General features: G+C 39.9%; 1 protein-coding gene across 6 annotated transcripts in view; it reads left to right on the plus strand.

Annotated features, from left to right (window-relative positions):
* GAPVD1 (GTPase activating protein and VPS9 domains 1) overlaps positions 1 to 18,924 on the plus strand; it is a 67,945-nt gene that overhangs the window by 28,379 nt on the left and 20,642 nt on the right. For 3 of the 6 annotated variants that reach the window (XM_030535950.1, XM_030535946.1, XM_030535947.1), the window contains exons 4-10: positions 4,418 to 4,504; positions 5,632 to 5,766; positions 5,899 to 6,088; positions 7,406 to 7,486; positions 10,688 to 10,848; positions 15,317 to 15,446; positions 18,502 to 18,627. In XM_030535950.1, the coding sequence (XP_030391810.1) occupies positions 4,418 to 4,504; positions 5,632 to 5,766; positions 5,899 to 6,088; positions 7,406 to 7,486; positions 10,688 to 10,848; positions 15,317 to 15,446; positions 18,502 to 18,627 (910 nt within the window). The remainder of the gene's footprint in view (positions 1 to 4,417; positions 4,505 to 5,631; positions 5,767 to 5,898; positions 6,089 to 7,405; positions 7,487 to 10,687; positions 10,849 to 15,316; positions 15,447 to 18,501; positions 18,628 to 18,924) is intronic. The other 3 variants (XM_030535948.1, XM_030535949.1, XM_030535951.1) reach the window with 3 other exon arrangements.

Raw genomic sequence — 18,924 nt, forward strand, 5'->3', positions numbered from 1 at the left:
AATTGGCTTTGGACTTAACTATCTTGAGTAATTTTGTATCATCTTCAGATTTTGCAACGCCACAATTGTCTCCCTTTTCACTCCCTTTTCCACAGCATAGGTCCCAGTACAGACCCCTGAAAGCTAACCGTTTTTCCTACCCTTTGTTTGCTATCTTTTAATGACTTACTGACCCATGAGAGAACCATTCCCTCTATCCCATAACTTCTTAGTTTAAGAGCTTTTAGTGAGGGATAGCATCAAAGGCTTTCTCAAAGTCCAAATATGCGTATCAACTGGATCCCCCTTTTCCACATGCTTGCTGACCCCCTCTGAGAGTTCTAATAGAATGATGAGACATGATTTCCCTTTATAAAAGCATCCATGTGTCCAGGGCTTTGGAACGGAGCCCGGAGCTGGAGCACGGAGCACCTCTGGAGCAGTGAAGCTACAGTTTTTTGCCTGGAGCTGGAGCGGAGCCGGAACACAGCTCCAAAGCCCTGCATGTGTCTGATAATTCTGTTTTTTACTATAGCAAGCATTTTGCCTGGTACTGAAGTTAGGCTTATTGGCATGTAATTGCCAGGATTGCCTCTGGAGCTTTTTAAAAAATTGATGTTACATTAGCTACCTTCCAGTCATCTGGTACAGAGTCTGATTTTAAGCAGTGGGTTATGTACCACAGTTAGTAGTTCTGCAATTTCATATTGGACTTCCTTCAGAACTCTTTGATAAAATTGATAGTAATAAGTCATGAGGACCATATTCATCTGTTTGTTCCAGCCTCCCCTATTGACACGTGAATCTGGGACCGTTTCTCAGATTTGTTACCTGAAAAGAATGGCTTGTGTGTGGGGATCTCCCCCATATCCTCTGCAGTTAAGACAATGCAAAGAATTCATTAGCTTTGCTGCAACAGCCTTGTCTTCCTGGAGTGCTCTTTTAGCACTTCAATCATACAGTGGCCCTACTGATTTTTTTGGCAGGCTTCCTACTTCTGATGTAGTTAACTTTTTGTTGTTGTCAGTTTTTGTGTCTTGAGTTAGTTGCTCTTCATATTCTTTTGTGGCCTGCTTTATAATTGACTTGCCAGAGACTATGCTCTTATCTATTTTCCTCACTAGGATTTGACTTCCAATTTTTAAAAGGATACCTTTTTTGCCTCTTATTTCTTTTTACTTCGCTATTTAGCTATGGTGGCATTTTTTTGTTATTACTGTTTGTTTTTCAAATTCAGGGTATACATTTTGTTTGAGCCTCCTATTATGGTGTTTTTAAATAGTCTCCCTGTAGTTTGCCGGTGTTTCACCCTTGTGACTGTTCCTTTTTAATTTCTGTTTAACTAACTTCCTCATTATTGTACAGTTCCCCTTTTTAAAATTAAATTTGACTATGGTGGGTTTCTTTGGCTTTTTTTCCTCTACAGAGATGTTAAATTTAATTACATTATGGTCTCTACTATTGAGCAGTTCAACTATATTTAACTGCTGTCTATATCCTATTCTCCACTTACGACTAAATCAAGACTTGCCTCTCCTCTTGTATGTGCCAGGACAAGCTACTCCTTGGTGTCTAGAAATTTTTCTCTCCATTACTTCCTGAGGTGACATGTACCATGTCAATATGAGAATAATTGAAATCCCCCATTTTTATTACGTTTTCTGCCTTTATAGCCTCTTTTTAGCCTCTCCCTGAGCATTTCACAATCATCACCACCATCTTGATCAGGTGGTTGGTAGTATATTCGTACAGCTATACACTTGTTGTTCAATCATGGACTTTCTGTTCAGAGAGATTCTATGGGGCAGAGTTATTCATTTAAGATTTTCACTTTCTCTGTGCTTTCTTTCACATACAGTTCCCCATTAGTATGACCTACTGCCATTTCTGTATATTTTTGAATCCAGGTATTACCATTTCTCATTAGTTATCCTCCTTCCACTAAGTTTTTGTGATGCCTATTATATCAATATCCTCATTTTAATGCCAGGCATTGTAGTTCACCCATCTTCGTATTTAGATATCTAGCAGTTGTATATAAACATTTGTACATTTTGTATTTAAATGGAGTCCTTTGCATTTGGCTGTTCCTTACTAGCTCCTGTCTATACTATACCAAATTCTCTTCTATCCTCTTTACTAGGGCATAGAGATCTCCCTTTAGTAAATTTATTCCTAAGAGATTTTTCTGCCTGAACTATGTTCAGCTCCACACCTGTCAGCTTTCCTCCATACCTTTAGTTTAAAAATCCTCTACAGTCGTTTGCAACCTCTCCTCATATCTGAGATCTTCTAAGCATTTATTGGGGCTATTGTTAAAGTATTTTTACTGATTTTACTAGAGATAAGATGATGAAACCTGATTTAAAATATTTCTGCTATTATGATTCCTGAAGAGGCAAATTTTAAAGCTTGAATACCCATTTGTTTTAAAATGCTGAGTTTTAAAAGACATTTATTGGTGTTTTTGATTTCCGCTGTTGAAGTTGAGAAATATATAGCAACCATCTAAACTGCTTTAAAAGGCAATACACCTGCTTTGACATGGGTGAGAGCTGTAAAGTCAAATATTTGTAAGACTGATCTAGCAGCTGTGGGATCCCACTCGATATGCCCTTCCAGCTTGACTGTGAACCCCTGATGACTACCCTCTGGGAATGGTTTTCCAACCAGTTGTGCGCCCACCTTATAGTAGCTCCATCTAGGTTGTGTTTCCCTACTTTGTTTTATGAGAAGGTCATGTGAGACAGTATCAGAAGCCTTACTTAGTCAAGATATACCACATCTACCACTTCCCTCCCATCCACAAGGCTTGTTACCCTCTCAAAGAAAGCTATTAGGTTAGTTTGAGATGATTTGTTCTTGACAAATCCATGCTGACTGTTACTTATCACCTTCTAGGTGTCTGCAAATTGATTGCTTGATTATTTGCTTAATTATCTTTCTGGGTACTGAAGTTTAAGCTGACTGCTCTGGAATTTCCCAGGTTGTCTTTATTCCCTCATTTTAGCTTGGCACTATATTTGCCTTTTTCCAGTCCTCTGGAATCTCTCCCATCTTCCATGACTTTTCAAAGATAATCGCTAATGGCTCAGATATCCCTTCAGTCAGCTCCTTGAGTATTCTAAGATGTATTTCATTAGGCCTTGGTGACCTGAAGATATCTAACTTGTCCATGCCATTTTTTAACTTGTTCTTTCCCTATTTTAGCCTCTGATCCTACCTAATCTTCACTACATTAGATGTCCAATTGCTACTGAACTTTTTAGTGAAAACTGAAACAAAGTCATTTAGCGCTTCTGCTAAATGTCTATCTCTCTTGTCCTCTGAATAGATGTACACTATGTTGCTTATTGGGCAACTACTTGCTGTATTAACACTTTAGAATATGCCTTCAGGTAACAGAATTTGTCTTTGTGCAAATGTTATGGGAACTTAATATTCATTAGTGGTATTAAATAGCACCCATGTAACTAAAAAACTGCCGCATGTTCCATGTACATGGGGCAAAACATGGCATCAATGTACGTACGTGTAACTGGTGTACTGACTGGTGAAATTCATTTCAGTAAGTTTTGTAGAGCAGAGAGAGTGTTTTACTATGTTTGCACAGTGCATAGCAGGAGGGGGCCTTAATCCTGATTGAGTTCTTTAGATGCTGCTGCAAAACAAGGGATCACTTATATACTTGCCGTATCATTTTTTTTATATTGTTATAGGACTCAGTTTTATAAACCTCTTGGTGACAGGTTAAGGAAGGTTAATTTTCAGGAAAAAGATGTTAAGCAGTGTACATACTGAGTCAGAGGTTTGTGTTTTTTCCATGCTTGTCTAGCAAAATTTACAGGTCTAAGACCTCTAGGTTCAATCCTCATCCCTTCCATATTTGCTGTGAAGAATCAGAGCCTAATACTCCAGCATAGGCTTAAAAACATATGGAAAATAACGGCTTTGCGTGCAATATTCAAACAAATGGCTAGGATTTCTTTTACAAATAATAAAATAATTTCAAATAAGTTACTATTCTAGATTGTTCATTTAATGAAAGAGGGAATTAAAACAAAGTAGCCTTTGAGTTGGGGGTGGAAAAAAGTACATAATTTTCTTAATAGGAGAAAATACTCTTCCTGTTTAGATAACTTTTTTTAGTGAAACTTTCATACAATCATAGGACTGAAAGGGACCTTGAGAGGTTATCTAGTCTAGTCCCATGCACTCATGGCAGGACTGAGTATATTTCCATGTAGAACGTTTTACTTCAGGCCTAAGAACAATTGAGAAATTTTAGCCCCAAAAGTAACTCTGGGAAAGTTTATATGTAAATTAAAATAGTTTAAAATGGAAGAGCTTTCTCATTTGATTCCTGTATTACAGTCTATCTTGTTGTTCTGTAATGGTTTCTGAAATATTTGCCCAAAGTATTCTTTTTCCATTGTAGGTCGGGAGACTTTTGCAGCAGTTGGCAATGACAGGTTCTGAAGAGGGAGATCCGCACATGAAGAGCAACCTTGGCAAATTCGACAAAGTAAGAGGCACAAAATAGTACATATGTACATATTTGACACTTTGCCTTTCTGTAGCCCCTCTCATCTGAGAATCTCAAAGCATTTCACAAACAAATAAGCTTCACAGCCCTCTTATGAGGTAGGTGAGCAGCACATCTAATTTATAAGTAGGTAAACTGAGGTACAGGTTAAGTGACATCTGCATGGTCACATATGGTAGAATCAGAGCTGGGAATAAAACTTGGAGTCATGCTTCCTGACTACTAGACACACACTACCTTGTTGCTTAAATGACAATATTAACAAAATGTCAAAGTATGATACTTTCTGAAACAGATATGAAGTGATTTTTTTTAATAATTTTCTCTGCTGAATTTAGCATAAACTACTTTTATTTAAGGGAACACCATGTAGTCAATTTAAAGAAAAAAAAAATTGCACACCTGCCCATTGATCTTCCTGTCAGTTTTTTGCCTCATTTCCTCTCTTCCTCCCACCCCTCTTCCCTTTTTAGTAAATTGTGTACTCTCCTTTCTTACTGTATGAAGGATGCACACACAATAGGGGAACTGACTCTATGGAGGAAACAGTGAAACTGACTATACACAATGTGCTGTCAAATGCAGAAAGCAAACTAAAACTTTTTTTGCTCATTTCTTTCAATCTCTCTTGCTACTTTTAATGAAACTAGGTAAACATTAAGTTAGATATGACTTTTAAATTGACAGTTCCCTTACTTGCCTATCCCTGTCCCCTACAATTTTGTTTCACTTGTAAGCTATGCTCAGCTGGTTCCCAAGGAAGGAACAATTTAAGTACAAGTTCATTACTGTGAGCTAGTTTGTCTTCTAGTGCCATTGCATAACAGCATTTTTAAAACTGTACTTAAGTATTGAGCACTATAGAATCTATTTAAACAAGTGACACATTCAAAGCAGATATGGAGTGAAGGAAACTCCTAAATTTTTTGCATAATTTTGTACTTACTCTTCATTGGCTAAAAGATGTTTGATTTGCTAAATATGTAAGAAGCAACAAAACTGATATTCCCATGTAAATTATGTATATACCTCTTGTACCTTTGTGGTGTTCTGTAGTTCTAAAATTTGAAACCTTTCACTAAAAAACGTACGTCTTCTCCTTGCAGAGCTGTGTTGCTGCTTTCCTGGATGTTGTTATTAGTGGGCGTGCTGTGGAAACCCCTCCGATGTCCTCAGTTAACCTTCTAGAAGGGTTGAGTAGGACTGTGGTTTATATGACATACAGCCAACTTATTAATCTGGTAATATCCTGGTTATTCAATAGGAGTAATATTTTCCTGCACATGCTTGCAGGAGAGAGATATAAGTGGGTGTAGTAGGTTAATATGCAGCTTCATGCTCCTTTTTTAATTATACAAACTCTAATTTTGTAGGTTGGTTTTATGCGAAATGTAATGTCAAGTGATCAGCTGAAGGAAGATCGGATGGCTCTGGAAAACTTGTTGGCAAACTTACCCCAGAACAGACACGGGAAAAGTAGCAGCCTTGAAATGACTCCTTACAATACCCCACAACTCTCCCCTGCAACTACCCCAGCCAACAAAAAAAATCGACTGCCTATAGGTGAGGAAGATTGAGAGAAATTCTTACAACAAAAGCTTTTTGTTCATAGGCTTTCCTGCATCCTGTATACACTTCTTCAGCATTTCTTCAGTCCTCTTGTAGGATATGCTTAAGTTTTCTTCACACCACTTCCACTGTGTGTGTGTTTGTGTAGCATAGTTGTCATTGAATCAGACTTTATGTAATGAAAATATCTGTTGGATCATCTTTCTGGTGTAACCACTCTAGAAGAACTGTACTTTTATCATATTTTTTTCTAGTGCCTTGTGTAGTCAAGTTTGAAATTTCCCAGAGGTTTCCACCACTTTCCTTGGAAGAATATTCCAATTCATAGTGTAATTTTTCCTTTACTCCTATTTACACCTCTTAAACCAGACTGAATTTTAGTGTATTCGTATAGTAAATGAAGTTGTAGGGTTCCTAGTTCGCATGTAATGTAGACTTAATCTAATCTTATCATATGTTAGTGAAATGGTGCAGGCCAGTGGATAGGAGAGAAGGAAAGGGAAGAGTCAGATTGAGTGGTGGTGAGGATAGTGCAGTTGTCAACATTGATACAGAGAAGGTTTGGATATCAGGAGAAAGTAGAAGGAAAGAAGGCTGTTCAGATTCTGCAATAGATAGAGAAGTGGCAGAATGTTGTAATAAAATGCTGGAGAAACAGGAAGAGATGGGAATCTGGTCAGTTGGGGAGAGGTTAGGTGTAGGGAGGTAGATTTAGATCATCACCGTGGAGATGATCACTCAAGTGATGAGAGTGGGTAAGGAAGCCAGGGTGCAGACATTTGGCAACACCAGTATGGAAAATGGCAGGAAGGGGGATCCATTAAAGATAATGTTAAAGTGCTAAGCAGTTTAAGAGGGGAGATTGCCTTGTAATTATGCTGTCTTAAATCTGGGTACTGATGTGATGTTGCACATTCTCTTCTGAAGCATAGAATTTCATGATCTTATACTTTTTCAGCTCAGAAATATCCCATCTCAAAATGTGACACTTTTTTCCTCTAGGTACTTAAATATTGCACTCTGTTAAAGTGTTTACTTTTATGATTGGAATATTGGTATTCAGTAGAAAAAGAGCTTGGTATTTATCTGTAACACAGGCAAAAATATTTATACTTAAAATAGTAAATTAAAGGTAGCAATTACTAAAATCTCATTTTGGTACCCTGAGTTATCCTTACCTCTCTGTGCACAACTGCTATTCTAAGTTTACATTAGTGAAGTAACAACTTGTTTGTATTTATTTTACAGTTTAAAATATTTTTGTTGTTCAAAGGCTTGATTTTGTTTCTGTTTAATGCTGTCGAAACCCAGGACAACAGTTGGCAGCCATTACTGCCTGGGATACTTCTACCACCAATCTCTCAGCTCACATTAATCTAGTAACCCCATTTGGTGGGTAATGGACTCTTTCCTTTCTTCCTCTATGCAAAACTTCTATTCACTTCATAAAACCATGCTTCTCATGCTTGTCTTTAGTTTGCTTTGTTGCAGGCTTCTTTGTTTGTTCCATTACAAAGGCCAATTCCTACTTAAATAGCTAGAAAAATGTAGTGCCCTAAAAAGCCTACTCTCTCTTTGATGCATGATATTTGAAGGTAAAAGTTTCTCTCAGTTTGCACATTTGGCCTCAGCTCCCATGTTTCAACTGAGGAAATTGATGCCATGCTGCCAGCCCCTAGATAAGATAAGGAACTTCAGGTCATTGACTCTTTCTCCAAGGGGTCCAGAATGGGGAGAGGGAGAGAAGATAAGATTATATTAAAAGGAGTTAGAGAACCACAGAGTAATCAGAACCACAGTGTGTTAGGATGTTGCTTTGCCATGTGTTTGTCCGTTTCTGATGATGTAACATCAGGTCTTCAGGTTTGTGGTGATTTTGTTTTTGTTTTGTTGTTGTGACTTTCTGCGCTCTTCTTGTTGAGTGGCTCTCCAGTGCAAGGTGTGGCATACCACTATTCTGAATGACTTATTTCCGTTACCAGCACCTGCTAACAGGGTAGACCCATCCTAGGCCAGGCTGAGAGTGGCATTTTCCATTTTATTTATGCCATCACAAAAATTATAAATTAGCATGCCCAAGAGGTAAAAGGAATAAGGGCTTACAGCTTTTGCTTGTAAGTGTTTGACACATCCAATCTAGTGTACACTTGAATCCCCTTTTATATCAGATTTTGCTGAAAAGGTCTTGCCCAATAAAGTCCAAAACTGTCTTAAATGCCCTAATAAAAGATTTACTCTACAAAACATTGAAGTAATGCTGCTTTAGAACCTAGTTGCGCAAGGGGCTGTGTGTGCCTTTAGCTTCTGTTGACTGGATTGGACAGTGCTCAGCAACTCATGGGATGCAGGGCCTTAATTCTTTCTTTTGTAATGCTGTACATTTGGTTACAAAGTTTTATTTGTTGGTTTTGTTTTTTAAGTAAGAGTTCAGATAGCTGTTCTGAACAGCACTGTCCGAGTTGCTGGCAGTGTGCCTTCCCTTACAGTGAGTTCTGTGTTGCCTATGAACTCTTTGCCTATTCTTGCAGGCATTCTGGGATGGGCACCAGCTAACATGTTGAGTAACTATCACTGATGTCTGGGTGTAGTCCAGAGGGTTTGCTGGTGAATGCTAAAGGGTTAACCTTTCTTTCTTTCTATATCTATATCTATATCTATATCTGTAATGTCCCTAGCCTCCGTTTTGGCAGAAGCTGGAATGGGCGACAGGGGATAGATCACTTGATTATCTGTTCTGCTCATTCCCTCTGGGGCACCTGGCATTGGCCACTATCGGAAGACAGGATACTGGGCTAAATGGACCTTTGATCTGACCCAGTATGGCCGTTCTTATTAAAGTAGTGTTCTAACAGTCCTTATTAAGGATCTGGGCTTTAGGCACTATACAAACATGTAGTAGCAGATGATGCCCAAAAAGCTTAATTTATAATCCAGTTATTTCATGGCCTAGTGTAGGGGGTTCTCAAACTGGGGGTCAGGACCGCTCAGGGTGTCGTAAGGTTATTAGGTGGGGGGTTGCAAGCTGTCAGCCTCCACCCCAAACTCTGCTTTGCCTCCGACATTTATAATTATGTTATAGATTAAAAAAAAAAGGAGGAGGGAGTTTAATTTATAAGGGAGGGGTTCACACTCAGAGACGTGCTGTGTGAAAGGGGTCACTAGAACAATAGTTTGAAAACCACTGGCCTAGTGCATAGCATTAAATAATCAATCTGGTCAGAGGTCTTGGAGATTAGAATTTTAAATGGAGAGCTGGTTCTTAGACATTCAAGTTTAAAAACCGTAAAAATAAAAACAATTCTCTCACCACTTCATTTTTCTCCTTCCTCTTCCCTGCCCCCATATCCACCCTCTACATCAGTGGTCCCCAATGCAGTGCCCGTGGGTTCCATGGCATTTATGTGCAGCTGCCTACTGACAAGGACAACAGCCGCTGAGAAGCAGCAACGCCAAGAAGCGTTGCTGCTGAAATGCCACTGTTTTCAGTGGCATTTCAGTGACAGTGCTTCTTGATGTCACTTCTAGGCGGCATTTTGGTGGCTGGTCGTTCAGAGCCCATCACACTCTTCTGGGAACACGAAGATGCTATTGCAACAGAAAGGTTGGGGACCATTGTTCTACATTGTTTCTGAACAGACCTCTTAGCCGTAAGAGGCTTGATGCCCTTCTAGCTGGCAATAATAGGGTCTTTAAGTTTCCCTGCTTGTTAAATTCAGCAAGGGCCTGGGAAGGACCTATAAATGGTTCACTGGACAAATGCAAAAAATTGCTTTTCCAGGTGTTCTTCATTTGGTTGTCTTGGTCTCCTGGTGCTTTTTGATGATCATTTTCCTATTATTTCGTGCGATGGAGATTTCTTATCAGTGTAAGGTGCTTTTAGGTCATGAGACTGTGAGGTTGGCATGACTGCAGTTTGTAGGGGAAAAAAACCCCACCACTACTGAAAGGGTGTTTTAAACATGGAAGCTAAAGTGCCTTTCTGCTGGTGCTCTCTTCTTGCAATGGTACAGAAGCAGAGAGGAGTCTCTCCTGCAAAGGAAGAATGTGTGCAGGTAACCTAAAGGGAAAGCTGTCCTGCCCATCGCGGACAGGAATATCTGGGGGTTAATGGAGACGCATGGTATGTTATATGCTTCTTAAGCCATTATGCTACAAGTCTGATATTTTCACAGTTGTGCAATATTTAAATAATTACACAGCCCCAGTGTCAGTTTTGCACATCCCCAGTATCAGTGTCCACCTTTCCAGAAAGTTGTAAATTGTACTCTGCATTTTTGCCCATTCTTTGGTATGCATGCGCTAACATCACACTTGTGTATTGTATAGCATTTGTACATACACCTTTATCCCGATATAACGCTGTCCTTGGGAGCCAAAAAATCTTACTGCGTTATAAGTGAAACCGCATTATATTGAACTTGCTTTGATCCGCCGGAGTGCACAGGCCCCCACCCCTCACCCCAGCGCTGCTTTACCGCCTTATATCCGAATTCGTGTTATATTGGGTTGCGTTTTATCGGGGTAGAGGTGTACTCTGAGAGTTTAAATATTGAAAACCTTCATAACACTCTGTATTTTAACATGTATCATTAGCTACCCGTAGCAGAAATAGATCAAATATTCCAATGGACCAGCATGGAGACCATGAGGGATCCTCCCAGGAGTCTATACAGGAAGTTCAGCCAGAAGAAGTGCTGGTTATTTCTTTGGGAACAGGTCCGCAGCTTACTCCGGGGATGATGTCAGAAAATGAGGTATGAAAAAGGTGTCAAATAGAAATCACATGCTTTGAGAAGTGAAGAATGTATGTTCAGACCATGAAATAATACTAAGTTTGTGACAAACTAAGACAAGGTTTAAACTGGAGAATTAGGGCTAAAACCCTGTATTTGTTTCACTGTATTTAGGTGTTGCAAATGTTCTCCAAACCACAACTGATTTCTGTTTGTAATGATTAATACAGCATCCTGATTAAACTGGTAGGGGGTTATGCCAGAGCCTTCCATTCATAGATTCCAAGGCCAGAAGGGACCACTGTGATGTAGATTGACCTCCTGTTTAACACAGGCCATAGAACTTCCTCAAAATAATTCCTAGAACATTTTAGAATAACATCTGGTCTTGGTTTAAAAATTGCCAGTGATAGGAATGTACACCCCTTGGTCAATTGTTCCAATGGTTAATTACTCTTTTATGCCTTGTTTTCAGTTTGAATTTGTCTAGTTTCAACATCTAGCCACTAGATCATGTTATATCTTTCTCTGCTAGATTGAAGAGCCTATTATTAAATATTTGTTCTGCGTATAGATTATAATCAAGTAACCCTTTAACCTTGGCTGTGTTAATCTAAATAGATTGCTCTCTTTGAGGCCATCGCTGTAAGGCATATTTTCTAACGCTGTAATCCTTCTCATGGCTCTTCTCTGAACCCTCTCCAATTTATCACCATCCTTGAATTGTGAGCACCAGAACTGGACACAGTATTCCAGCAGCAGTCACACCAGTGCCAAATAAAGAGGTAAAATAACCTCTGTGTTCCTAATCAAGATTCCCCTGTTTATCCATCCCAGGATTGCATTAGCTGTTTTGCCCACAGCATCACACTTGGAGCTCATATTCAGCTGATTATCCACCATGACCCCCAAATCTTTTTTCCGTCACTGTTTCCCAGGGTAGTCCCCCGTTTTGTAAGTATGGCCTACATCCTTTGTTTCTAGATGTATACATTTACATTTAGCCATTTTAAAACACACTGTTTTCTTGCACCCAGTTTACCAAGCAGTAATATGACTCAGTACCTATCTTCATTATTTACCACTCCCCCAATTTTTGTGTCATCTGCAAACTTTATCAGTGATGGTTTTATGTTTTCTTCCAGGTCATTGATAAAAATGTTAAATAGCATAGGGCTAAGAACTGATCCCTACAGGACCCCATTGGAAACAGCCTCTCAATGAAAATTCCCAGTTTACAGTTAGCCATTTTTAATCCATTTAACATGTGCCATATATCGTTCTAGTTTTTTATTAAAATGTTATGGGGTGCCAAGTCAAACACCTTTCAGAAGTCTGTGTATATTACATCAACACTATTACTTTTATCAACCAGATTTGTAAATTAATCAAAAAATATCAAGTTAGTTTGACACAATGTATTTTCCATGAACCCATGTTGACTTGCGTTAATTACATTGCCCTCCTTTAAGTCTCAGTTGAGACTGGGATCAGCGTCTAGCTGGCAGGCCTGTAATCGCCCAGGTCATCCTGTTTGTTTTTGTTTGTTTTGTTTGTTTAAATTGGCACAACATTTACCTATCTTATGGCCCTTTGGAGAACTGAGGAGGTTCCAGGACATATGGAAAATCATCATTAATGATCTAGCAAGCTGCTCAGCCAGCTCTTTCAAAACTCTTGCATCAAAGAATTATCTGGACCTGCTGATTTAAAAATGTCTTACTTCAGTAGCTTCTGTTTAACATCCTGCAGAGATACTAGTGGAATTAAAGGAGTGGTATCATGACCATATGATGAGACCAGGGCTTTGGAACTGTGCTTCTGCTCTGCTCCAGCTTCAGGCAAAAACCTACAGCTCCTCTGCTCCGGAGCTGCTCCAGTCTCCAGCTCTGGGCTCCGCTCCAAAGCCCCGGATGAGACTATATCATCTGTTTTTTTTCACCAAATAAAGAACAGAAATATTTATTAAACTACCTTGTCTGGTTTTTTTGCATTATTATTGATGGTTCTACCATTTCCATCTAGTAATGGACCAATTCCTTTGTCAGGATTTTTTGTTCCTAATATGTTTTAAATACTCCTTATTGTCCTTAATGCTGTTTGCCATATATTTATACTTGGGTTCCTTTACTTCCCTTATCAGTTTTCTACAATTCTAACTTCTGATGTATATTCATTTCTGTCAACTTCCCTTTCCTTCCATTGGTGGTGGTGGTGGTGGTGATTACTATTATTATCATTTTTTAATAGCAGCCTTCATTTCCCCTCTGAACAAGGTCACTTTTTTAAGCAGTGTGGTGTTCTTCCTTAATTGTGAGTTTTGGGCATCCCCTAAGATGTTCTTAAATGATTTCCAATTATCTTTCATACTTTTCTGATTAAATTCCTCCTCCCAGCTGATTTGTCTCGTAATTGTTTTCAGCTTTGTAATTTGGCCCTAGTAAAGCACTAAGTATACATATTGTTGGTCTGGACTGTATTCTGCACGTTATAAATGTGATCAAGGAATGATCACTTGTCTCAAAGCTACCATTAATTTTAGGTCTGTGGTCAGGTCCTCTTTATCTGTTAGACAAGGTCTAATACAGAATTCCCGCGTCTTGGATGCAATACTTTTTAAGTTGAGAAATTGTCATCTATTATGTTTAGAAATTCCAAGGACGTTTTAGTACTGGCAGCATGAGACCTCCAGCATATGGTTCTCAAACTGAAATCCCCCCGATCACACTTTTTTTGCCTGCAACTTATAGATGGCCCCCTTACGTGCCTGTCATCCTGTTCCCTAGTGTGATTTGGTGGTCTGTAGCAGACACCAACTAATATCCCATCTTTTGCTTTATCTCTTAGGACATTGGTCCATAATCATTCAACATCACTTTCTTCCGAGTTATCTGTGACTCGGAAACAGGTAATGCCATTTTTGACATAGAATGCTATTCCCTCTCCCTTTTTGCCTACTTGATCCTTCCTAAATAGGTTATAACCATTGATTTTAACGTTTCAATGGTGTGATACATCCCACCAGGTTTCAGTAATACCAAATAGATTGAATTTATGCACGCAAATGAGCAATTCCAATTCTTTTTGTTTGTTACAGGCTCCTAGCATTGGTGTATAGGCAATTCAGGAATTTCGTCTCTTCTTGTCCTTTGGTTCCTTGATTAATTTTGTTCTCAACATCTTGATTTTGTGATGAGTGCTTCCCTCTTTTTACCATCCCCTTTTGCTGTTAGTTTAATGCCCTCCTCATTACTCTAGCCAGCCTGTCCCCAAGGAGATTTGTTTCCTTTTTATTGAGGTGGAGGCCATCCAAACTATATGGACCCCTCTCCTAACAGGAGTTAGACTAGTGTTTAACAAAACGACCTAGCCTATGGTTCACTCCTTGAATCTTCTGCCTTTTTGCTGTTGTGGGACAGGAAGGATCTCAGAGAAGGTTCCTTGGACTTAAGTAGTAAATTAACAGAGTACTTACCATCTTCCCTCCCTGATAGTGAGTGAGTGTGAGTGTATGTGTGTGTGCGCACAAGTTGACACCTGGTCAATTTTAATGACTCTGAAGAAGCCTTGGAGGACAACTGTAAAGTAAGTATTGTGTTTTATATGGTTTTGGTGTCTCTCTGCTGCCAGGTAAAGGTGTGGTGTCTGCAGTTGGATTTTGAAAGCAGATAAACACCACCTTCATTAAGCCATCCCTGCCTTGTCATTCTGTGCAGAGACATGCCTCGTCTTTCTTAGGGTAAAACCTTCTGATTCATAGAACCAAGAGATTTTAGTATCTCCAGAGGAACTGATTTGTTCTGTGCTTTGCAAGCCTATTAAGTCTTATGCTAATCCTCTAGAAACTTTTGTATATGGAAGTTACTGTGCATGCCCAAGTTATAAACTCTTGAAACGCAGTATTTAGAATGAAAGTGGTGAAACAGGCTTAACTACTGCAGCATAATAAATCATGAAGAGTTAATTATGTCAAGCCTGTGGAGATGTTACTTCATGATAGATTGCTTGGGAGCAAACCTGAGCTGCCATATCCGAGCTTGTAAATGCTGAATATCCAAGTATTACGTTATACATCTGCAATTGTTGGCATAATGTGTCTTTTGAATAAGAGGACAACTTCCTTAAGTCTATTAGTGTCTTGCCCAATAGTTCAGATTCCCTCCTGTTGGAGTGCTATAATTATCTATTGCTGTGTGATATTAAGGTGCCATTAGAGTAAAAAGTCAGTTGAAGTTCCATTTTCATGATATACTGCATGTCTAAATCTTGACTATTTTAAAATCTCACCAGGCTGTTACTTTGCAGAAACGTGCTCAGTCTTGATTCAAATGACCTTTCCTCAAATGTGAGATGTTAGATACTGACTGAGCCATTAAAGATCTAGAAAAGTTGAAAAAAATCTGGTTTCAGTTGTTAGACTGACTTGTAAATAAAATTAATTAATTTTTTTCTGGGTCAATTAAACATGTTGATTTTTTTCCCCCCATAGGTCTTAAACATGCAGCTTGCCGATGGAGGACAAGGAGATGTCCCTGTTGATGAAACCAAACTCCACGGTAAACCTGATAAAACCTTGCGCTTTTCCCTCTGCAGTGATAATCTGGAAGGAATATCTGAAGGTGAAGGGTTACTTAAGTATTCACAAAGTTTGTTTTCAGATTTTAATTCTAAAAGAAGCTTCTGTTATATCCAGCATGTCATATCTGCCTTTGCAAAGGCTGTCAGAGGCCTGGTCTACACTATGCATTTAAACCAATTTTAGCAGCGTTAAACCGATTTAACGCTGCACCCGTCCACACAACGAGGCCCTTTATGATATAAGTAGCGCTGAAATCGGTATTATCGGATTAGGGTTAGTGTGGCCGCAAATCGACGGTATTGGCCTCCGGGCGGTATCCCACGGTGCACCATTGTGACTGCTCTGGACAGCAATCTCAGCTCGGATGCACTGGCCAGGTAAACAGGAAAAGCCCTGCAAACTTTTGAACTTTTTGTTTACTGTTTGCTCAGCATGGAGCTCTGATCAGCACAGGTGGTGATGCAGTCCCAAATCCAAAAAGAGCTCCAGCATGGGCTGTACAGGCAATACTGGATCTGATCGCTGTATGGGGAGACAAATCTGTTCTATCACAGCTCCGTTATAGAAGACGAAATGAGAAAGCATTTGAAAAAATCTCCAGGCTATGATAGACAGATGCCACAGCACAGTGCTGTTTACAAGCGTAACGGAAAGCCAAAGAATCAAATGGACGCTCATGGAGGAAGGGAGGGGGTACTGAGGACTCCAGCTATCCCACAGTCCCTGCAGTCTCCGAAAAGCATTTGCATTCTTGGCTGAGCTCCCAATGCCTGTAGGGTCAAACACATTGTCCGGGGTGATTCAGGGTATATGTCGTCAATTTACCCCCCCTTTCTGCCCCCCCCCTCCCCCCCCGTGAAAGAAAAGGGAAAAAAATCATTTCTTGACTTTTTTATATGTCACCCTATGCCTACTGCATGCTGCTGGTAGACGCGGTGCTGCGGCAATGAATAGCAGCATCCTCTCCCCTCCCCTCCCCTTCCCGGTGGCAGACGGTACAATATGACTGCTATCCATCGTCATCATCAGCCCATGAGTGCTCCTGGCTGGCCTCAGGTGAGGTTGGCCGGGGGTGCCTGGGTAAAAATAGGAATGACTCCCGGTCATTCCCAGTAGATGGTACAGAACGGCTGGTAACCGTCCTCATCATAGCAACTGGGGGCTGAGTTCCATCAGCCCTCCCCCCCCCCCTTCATGTCTAAAGAAAAGATTCTGTACTGCCTGGACTATCATAGCAGTGGGATACTGGGCTCCTCTCCCCCACATGGTTTAATGTCCTGCCTGGACTAATATAGCAGCTGGAGGCTGCCTCCCCCTCATTTTATCTCACTAAAAAGTCAGTGTTTCTTATTCCTGCATTCTTTACTTCATCACACAAATGGGGGACACTGCCACAGTAGCCCAGAAAGGTTGGGGGAGAAAGGAATCAACGGGGTGGGGTTGTTGCAGGGACACCCCCTGTAAATGGCATGCAGCTCATCATTTCTGCGGGATCTGACACAGAGCGGCTGTGCTCGCTGGTTCTCTGATACACTGGTTCTCTAGTACACTTGCCTCATATTCTAGGCAGGACTGACTCTATTTTTAGATAAACCATAAAGGAGGGATTGAATCGGGGAGTTGTTCCCATTTTTGTCTTTGCGCCCCCGGCTGACCTCGGCTAAGACCAGCCAGGAGCACCCATGACAGCGGCAGACGGTACAGAATGACTGATAACTGTCATCTCATTGCCAATTTACAATGGCACAGCAGACGGTACAGAACGACTGGTAACCGTCTCTGCTACCTTGCAATGGCAAATGAATGCTGCTGTGTAGCACTGCAGTGCCGCCTCTGTCACCATATGTGTACAGGATGCCGCTGACAGTGACAAAAGGCAAAACGGGCTCCATGGTTGCCATGCTGTGGCATCTGCTAGGGCAATCCAGGGAAAAAGGGTGCGAAATGATTGTCTGCCGTTGTTTTCACGGAGGAAGGAATGAGTGACGACATTTACCCAGAATCACCCGCGACACTGTTTTTGCACCATCATGCATTGGGATCTCAACCCAGAATTCCAATGGGCGGGGGAGACTGCGGGAACTATGGGATAGCTACCCACAGTGCAACGCTTCAGAAATCCACGCTAGCCTCAGTACATGGGTGCACACCATCAAATTAATGTGCTTAGTGTGGCCACGTGCACTCGACTTTATACAATCTGTTTTTAAAAACCGGTTTATGTAAAATCAGAATAATCCGGTAGTGCAGACATACCCTCATTTTCCCCCGAAAAGCCTGCCTTCATGTTTGGCCCTAACAAGTCATTCTTGACTGAAACTTTGACATACTGGTTGCTGAAGATAATTTTGGACTGGAAGAGATGAATAAAAAATGTAGTTGAAAAAAGGATTTTCAACTTGGTGCATGTTATTGGCATAACTGCAATCTAAATTGTCAGTAAATAGTTCACATACTGACTTTTAATCTTATTTTTATCAATTTTTTTGTATGCCAAAATGTTAGGAGCCTAGAACAATAGCTCTTTTATATGAGTATCACACACAGCAAAGAGAGGTTTCCCTGGGATGTTGAATAGGCTTCTACAAGCCGTTCAAATGTTCCAGGTAACATGTTGTTTTATTTAACTTTCCATGATTAGTTTTTTCTCTTTGTTTTCGATATAAACAAAATCAAGTTATTAGAGAAAACTAATCATTACAAAAGTTTGTGTTTGAATTTTGACTAAAACCTAGTACACTGATATTGATGTGCTAACCATGTGTGGCAAGGTATCTGAAGATTAGTTAATGTTGTTGTGTGGCACTACAAAGTTGTAAAGTGTTAATTACTTGAGAGCTAAGTGTTCCAGTTTCCAATTCTACAAGATAGAGATGTTGGTGTTTAACACACTTACTAAATAGTTCAGCATATTGAGAAGAATTTTTGAGTTCCTCAGTTCAGTATTTCACATACGTGGCTAATTTGTATTGAAAATGACAGGCTTCAGCTCTTTTTTCAGTCTTACTAGTAAGTTGTATCTTGTTTATGGTACGAGTTTGGAAAATAAATAGTCTGATCTGAACAAATCTAACAGGAAAATCAATTTTCGTCAGGTCCTTCAAATCGCTCCAATTCTGTGTCCTCTTTGGATTTAGAAGGAGAGTCTGTGTCAGAGCTTGGTGCAGGGCCTTCTGGGAGCAATGGTGTTGAAGCCCTGCAGCTGTTAGAACATGAACAAGGTAGGTGCAGATACACAGCTCAAAGCGAGTAGACTGTTACACTTTCTCTAAATCCATAAGTTTTAAATCTCTAAATTGGATGTGTCTGAGATGAATAAAGGGGCTTTCTACATCGTTTAATTACTTTCACACTTTTTTGAATCTTACATTTTCATTTATTTTTTTCATTAGCAAGCTATTGTTGTCCTCTAAAACAATGTTAACATCATTCTTAGAACAGTGACCTTATATTGTATTTTGAAATCTCAGTCACTATAATAAAATATTTTTTAAATTTTTGTTTTATGATGCCTTCCT

The sequence above is a fragment of the Gopherus evgoodei genome, chromosome 16 (assembly GCF_007399415.2).
Source record: "Gopherus evgoodei ecotype Sinaloan lineage chromosome 16, rGopEvg1_v1.p, whole genome shotgun sequence".
Classification (NCBI taxonomy): domain Eukaryota; kingdom Metazoa; phylum Chordata; order Testudines; family Testudinidae; genus Gopherus; species Gopherus evgoodei.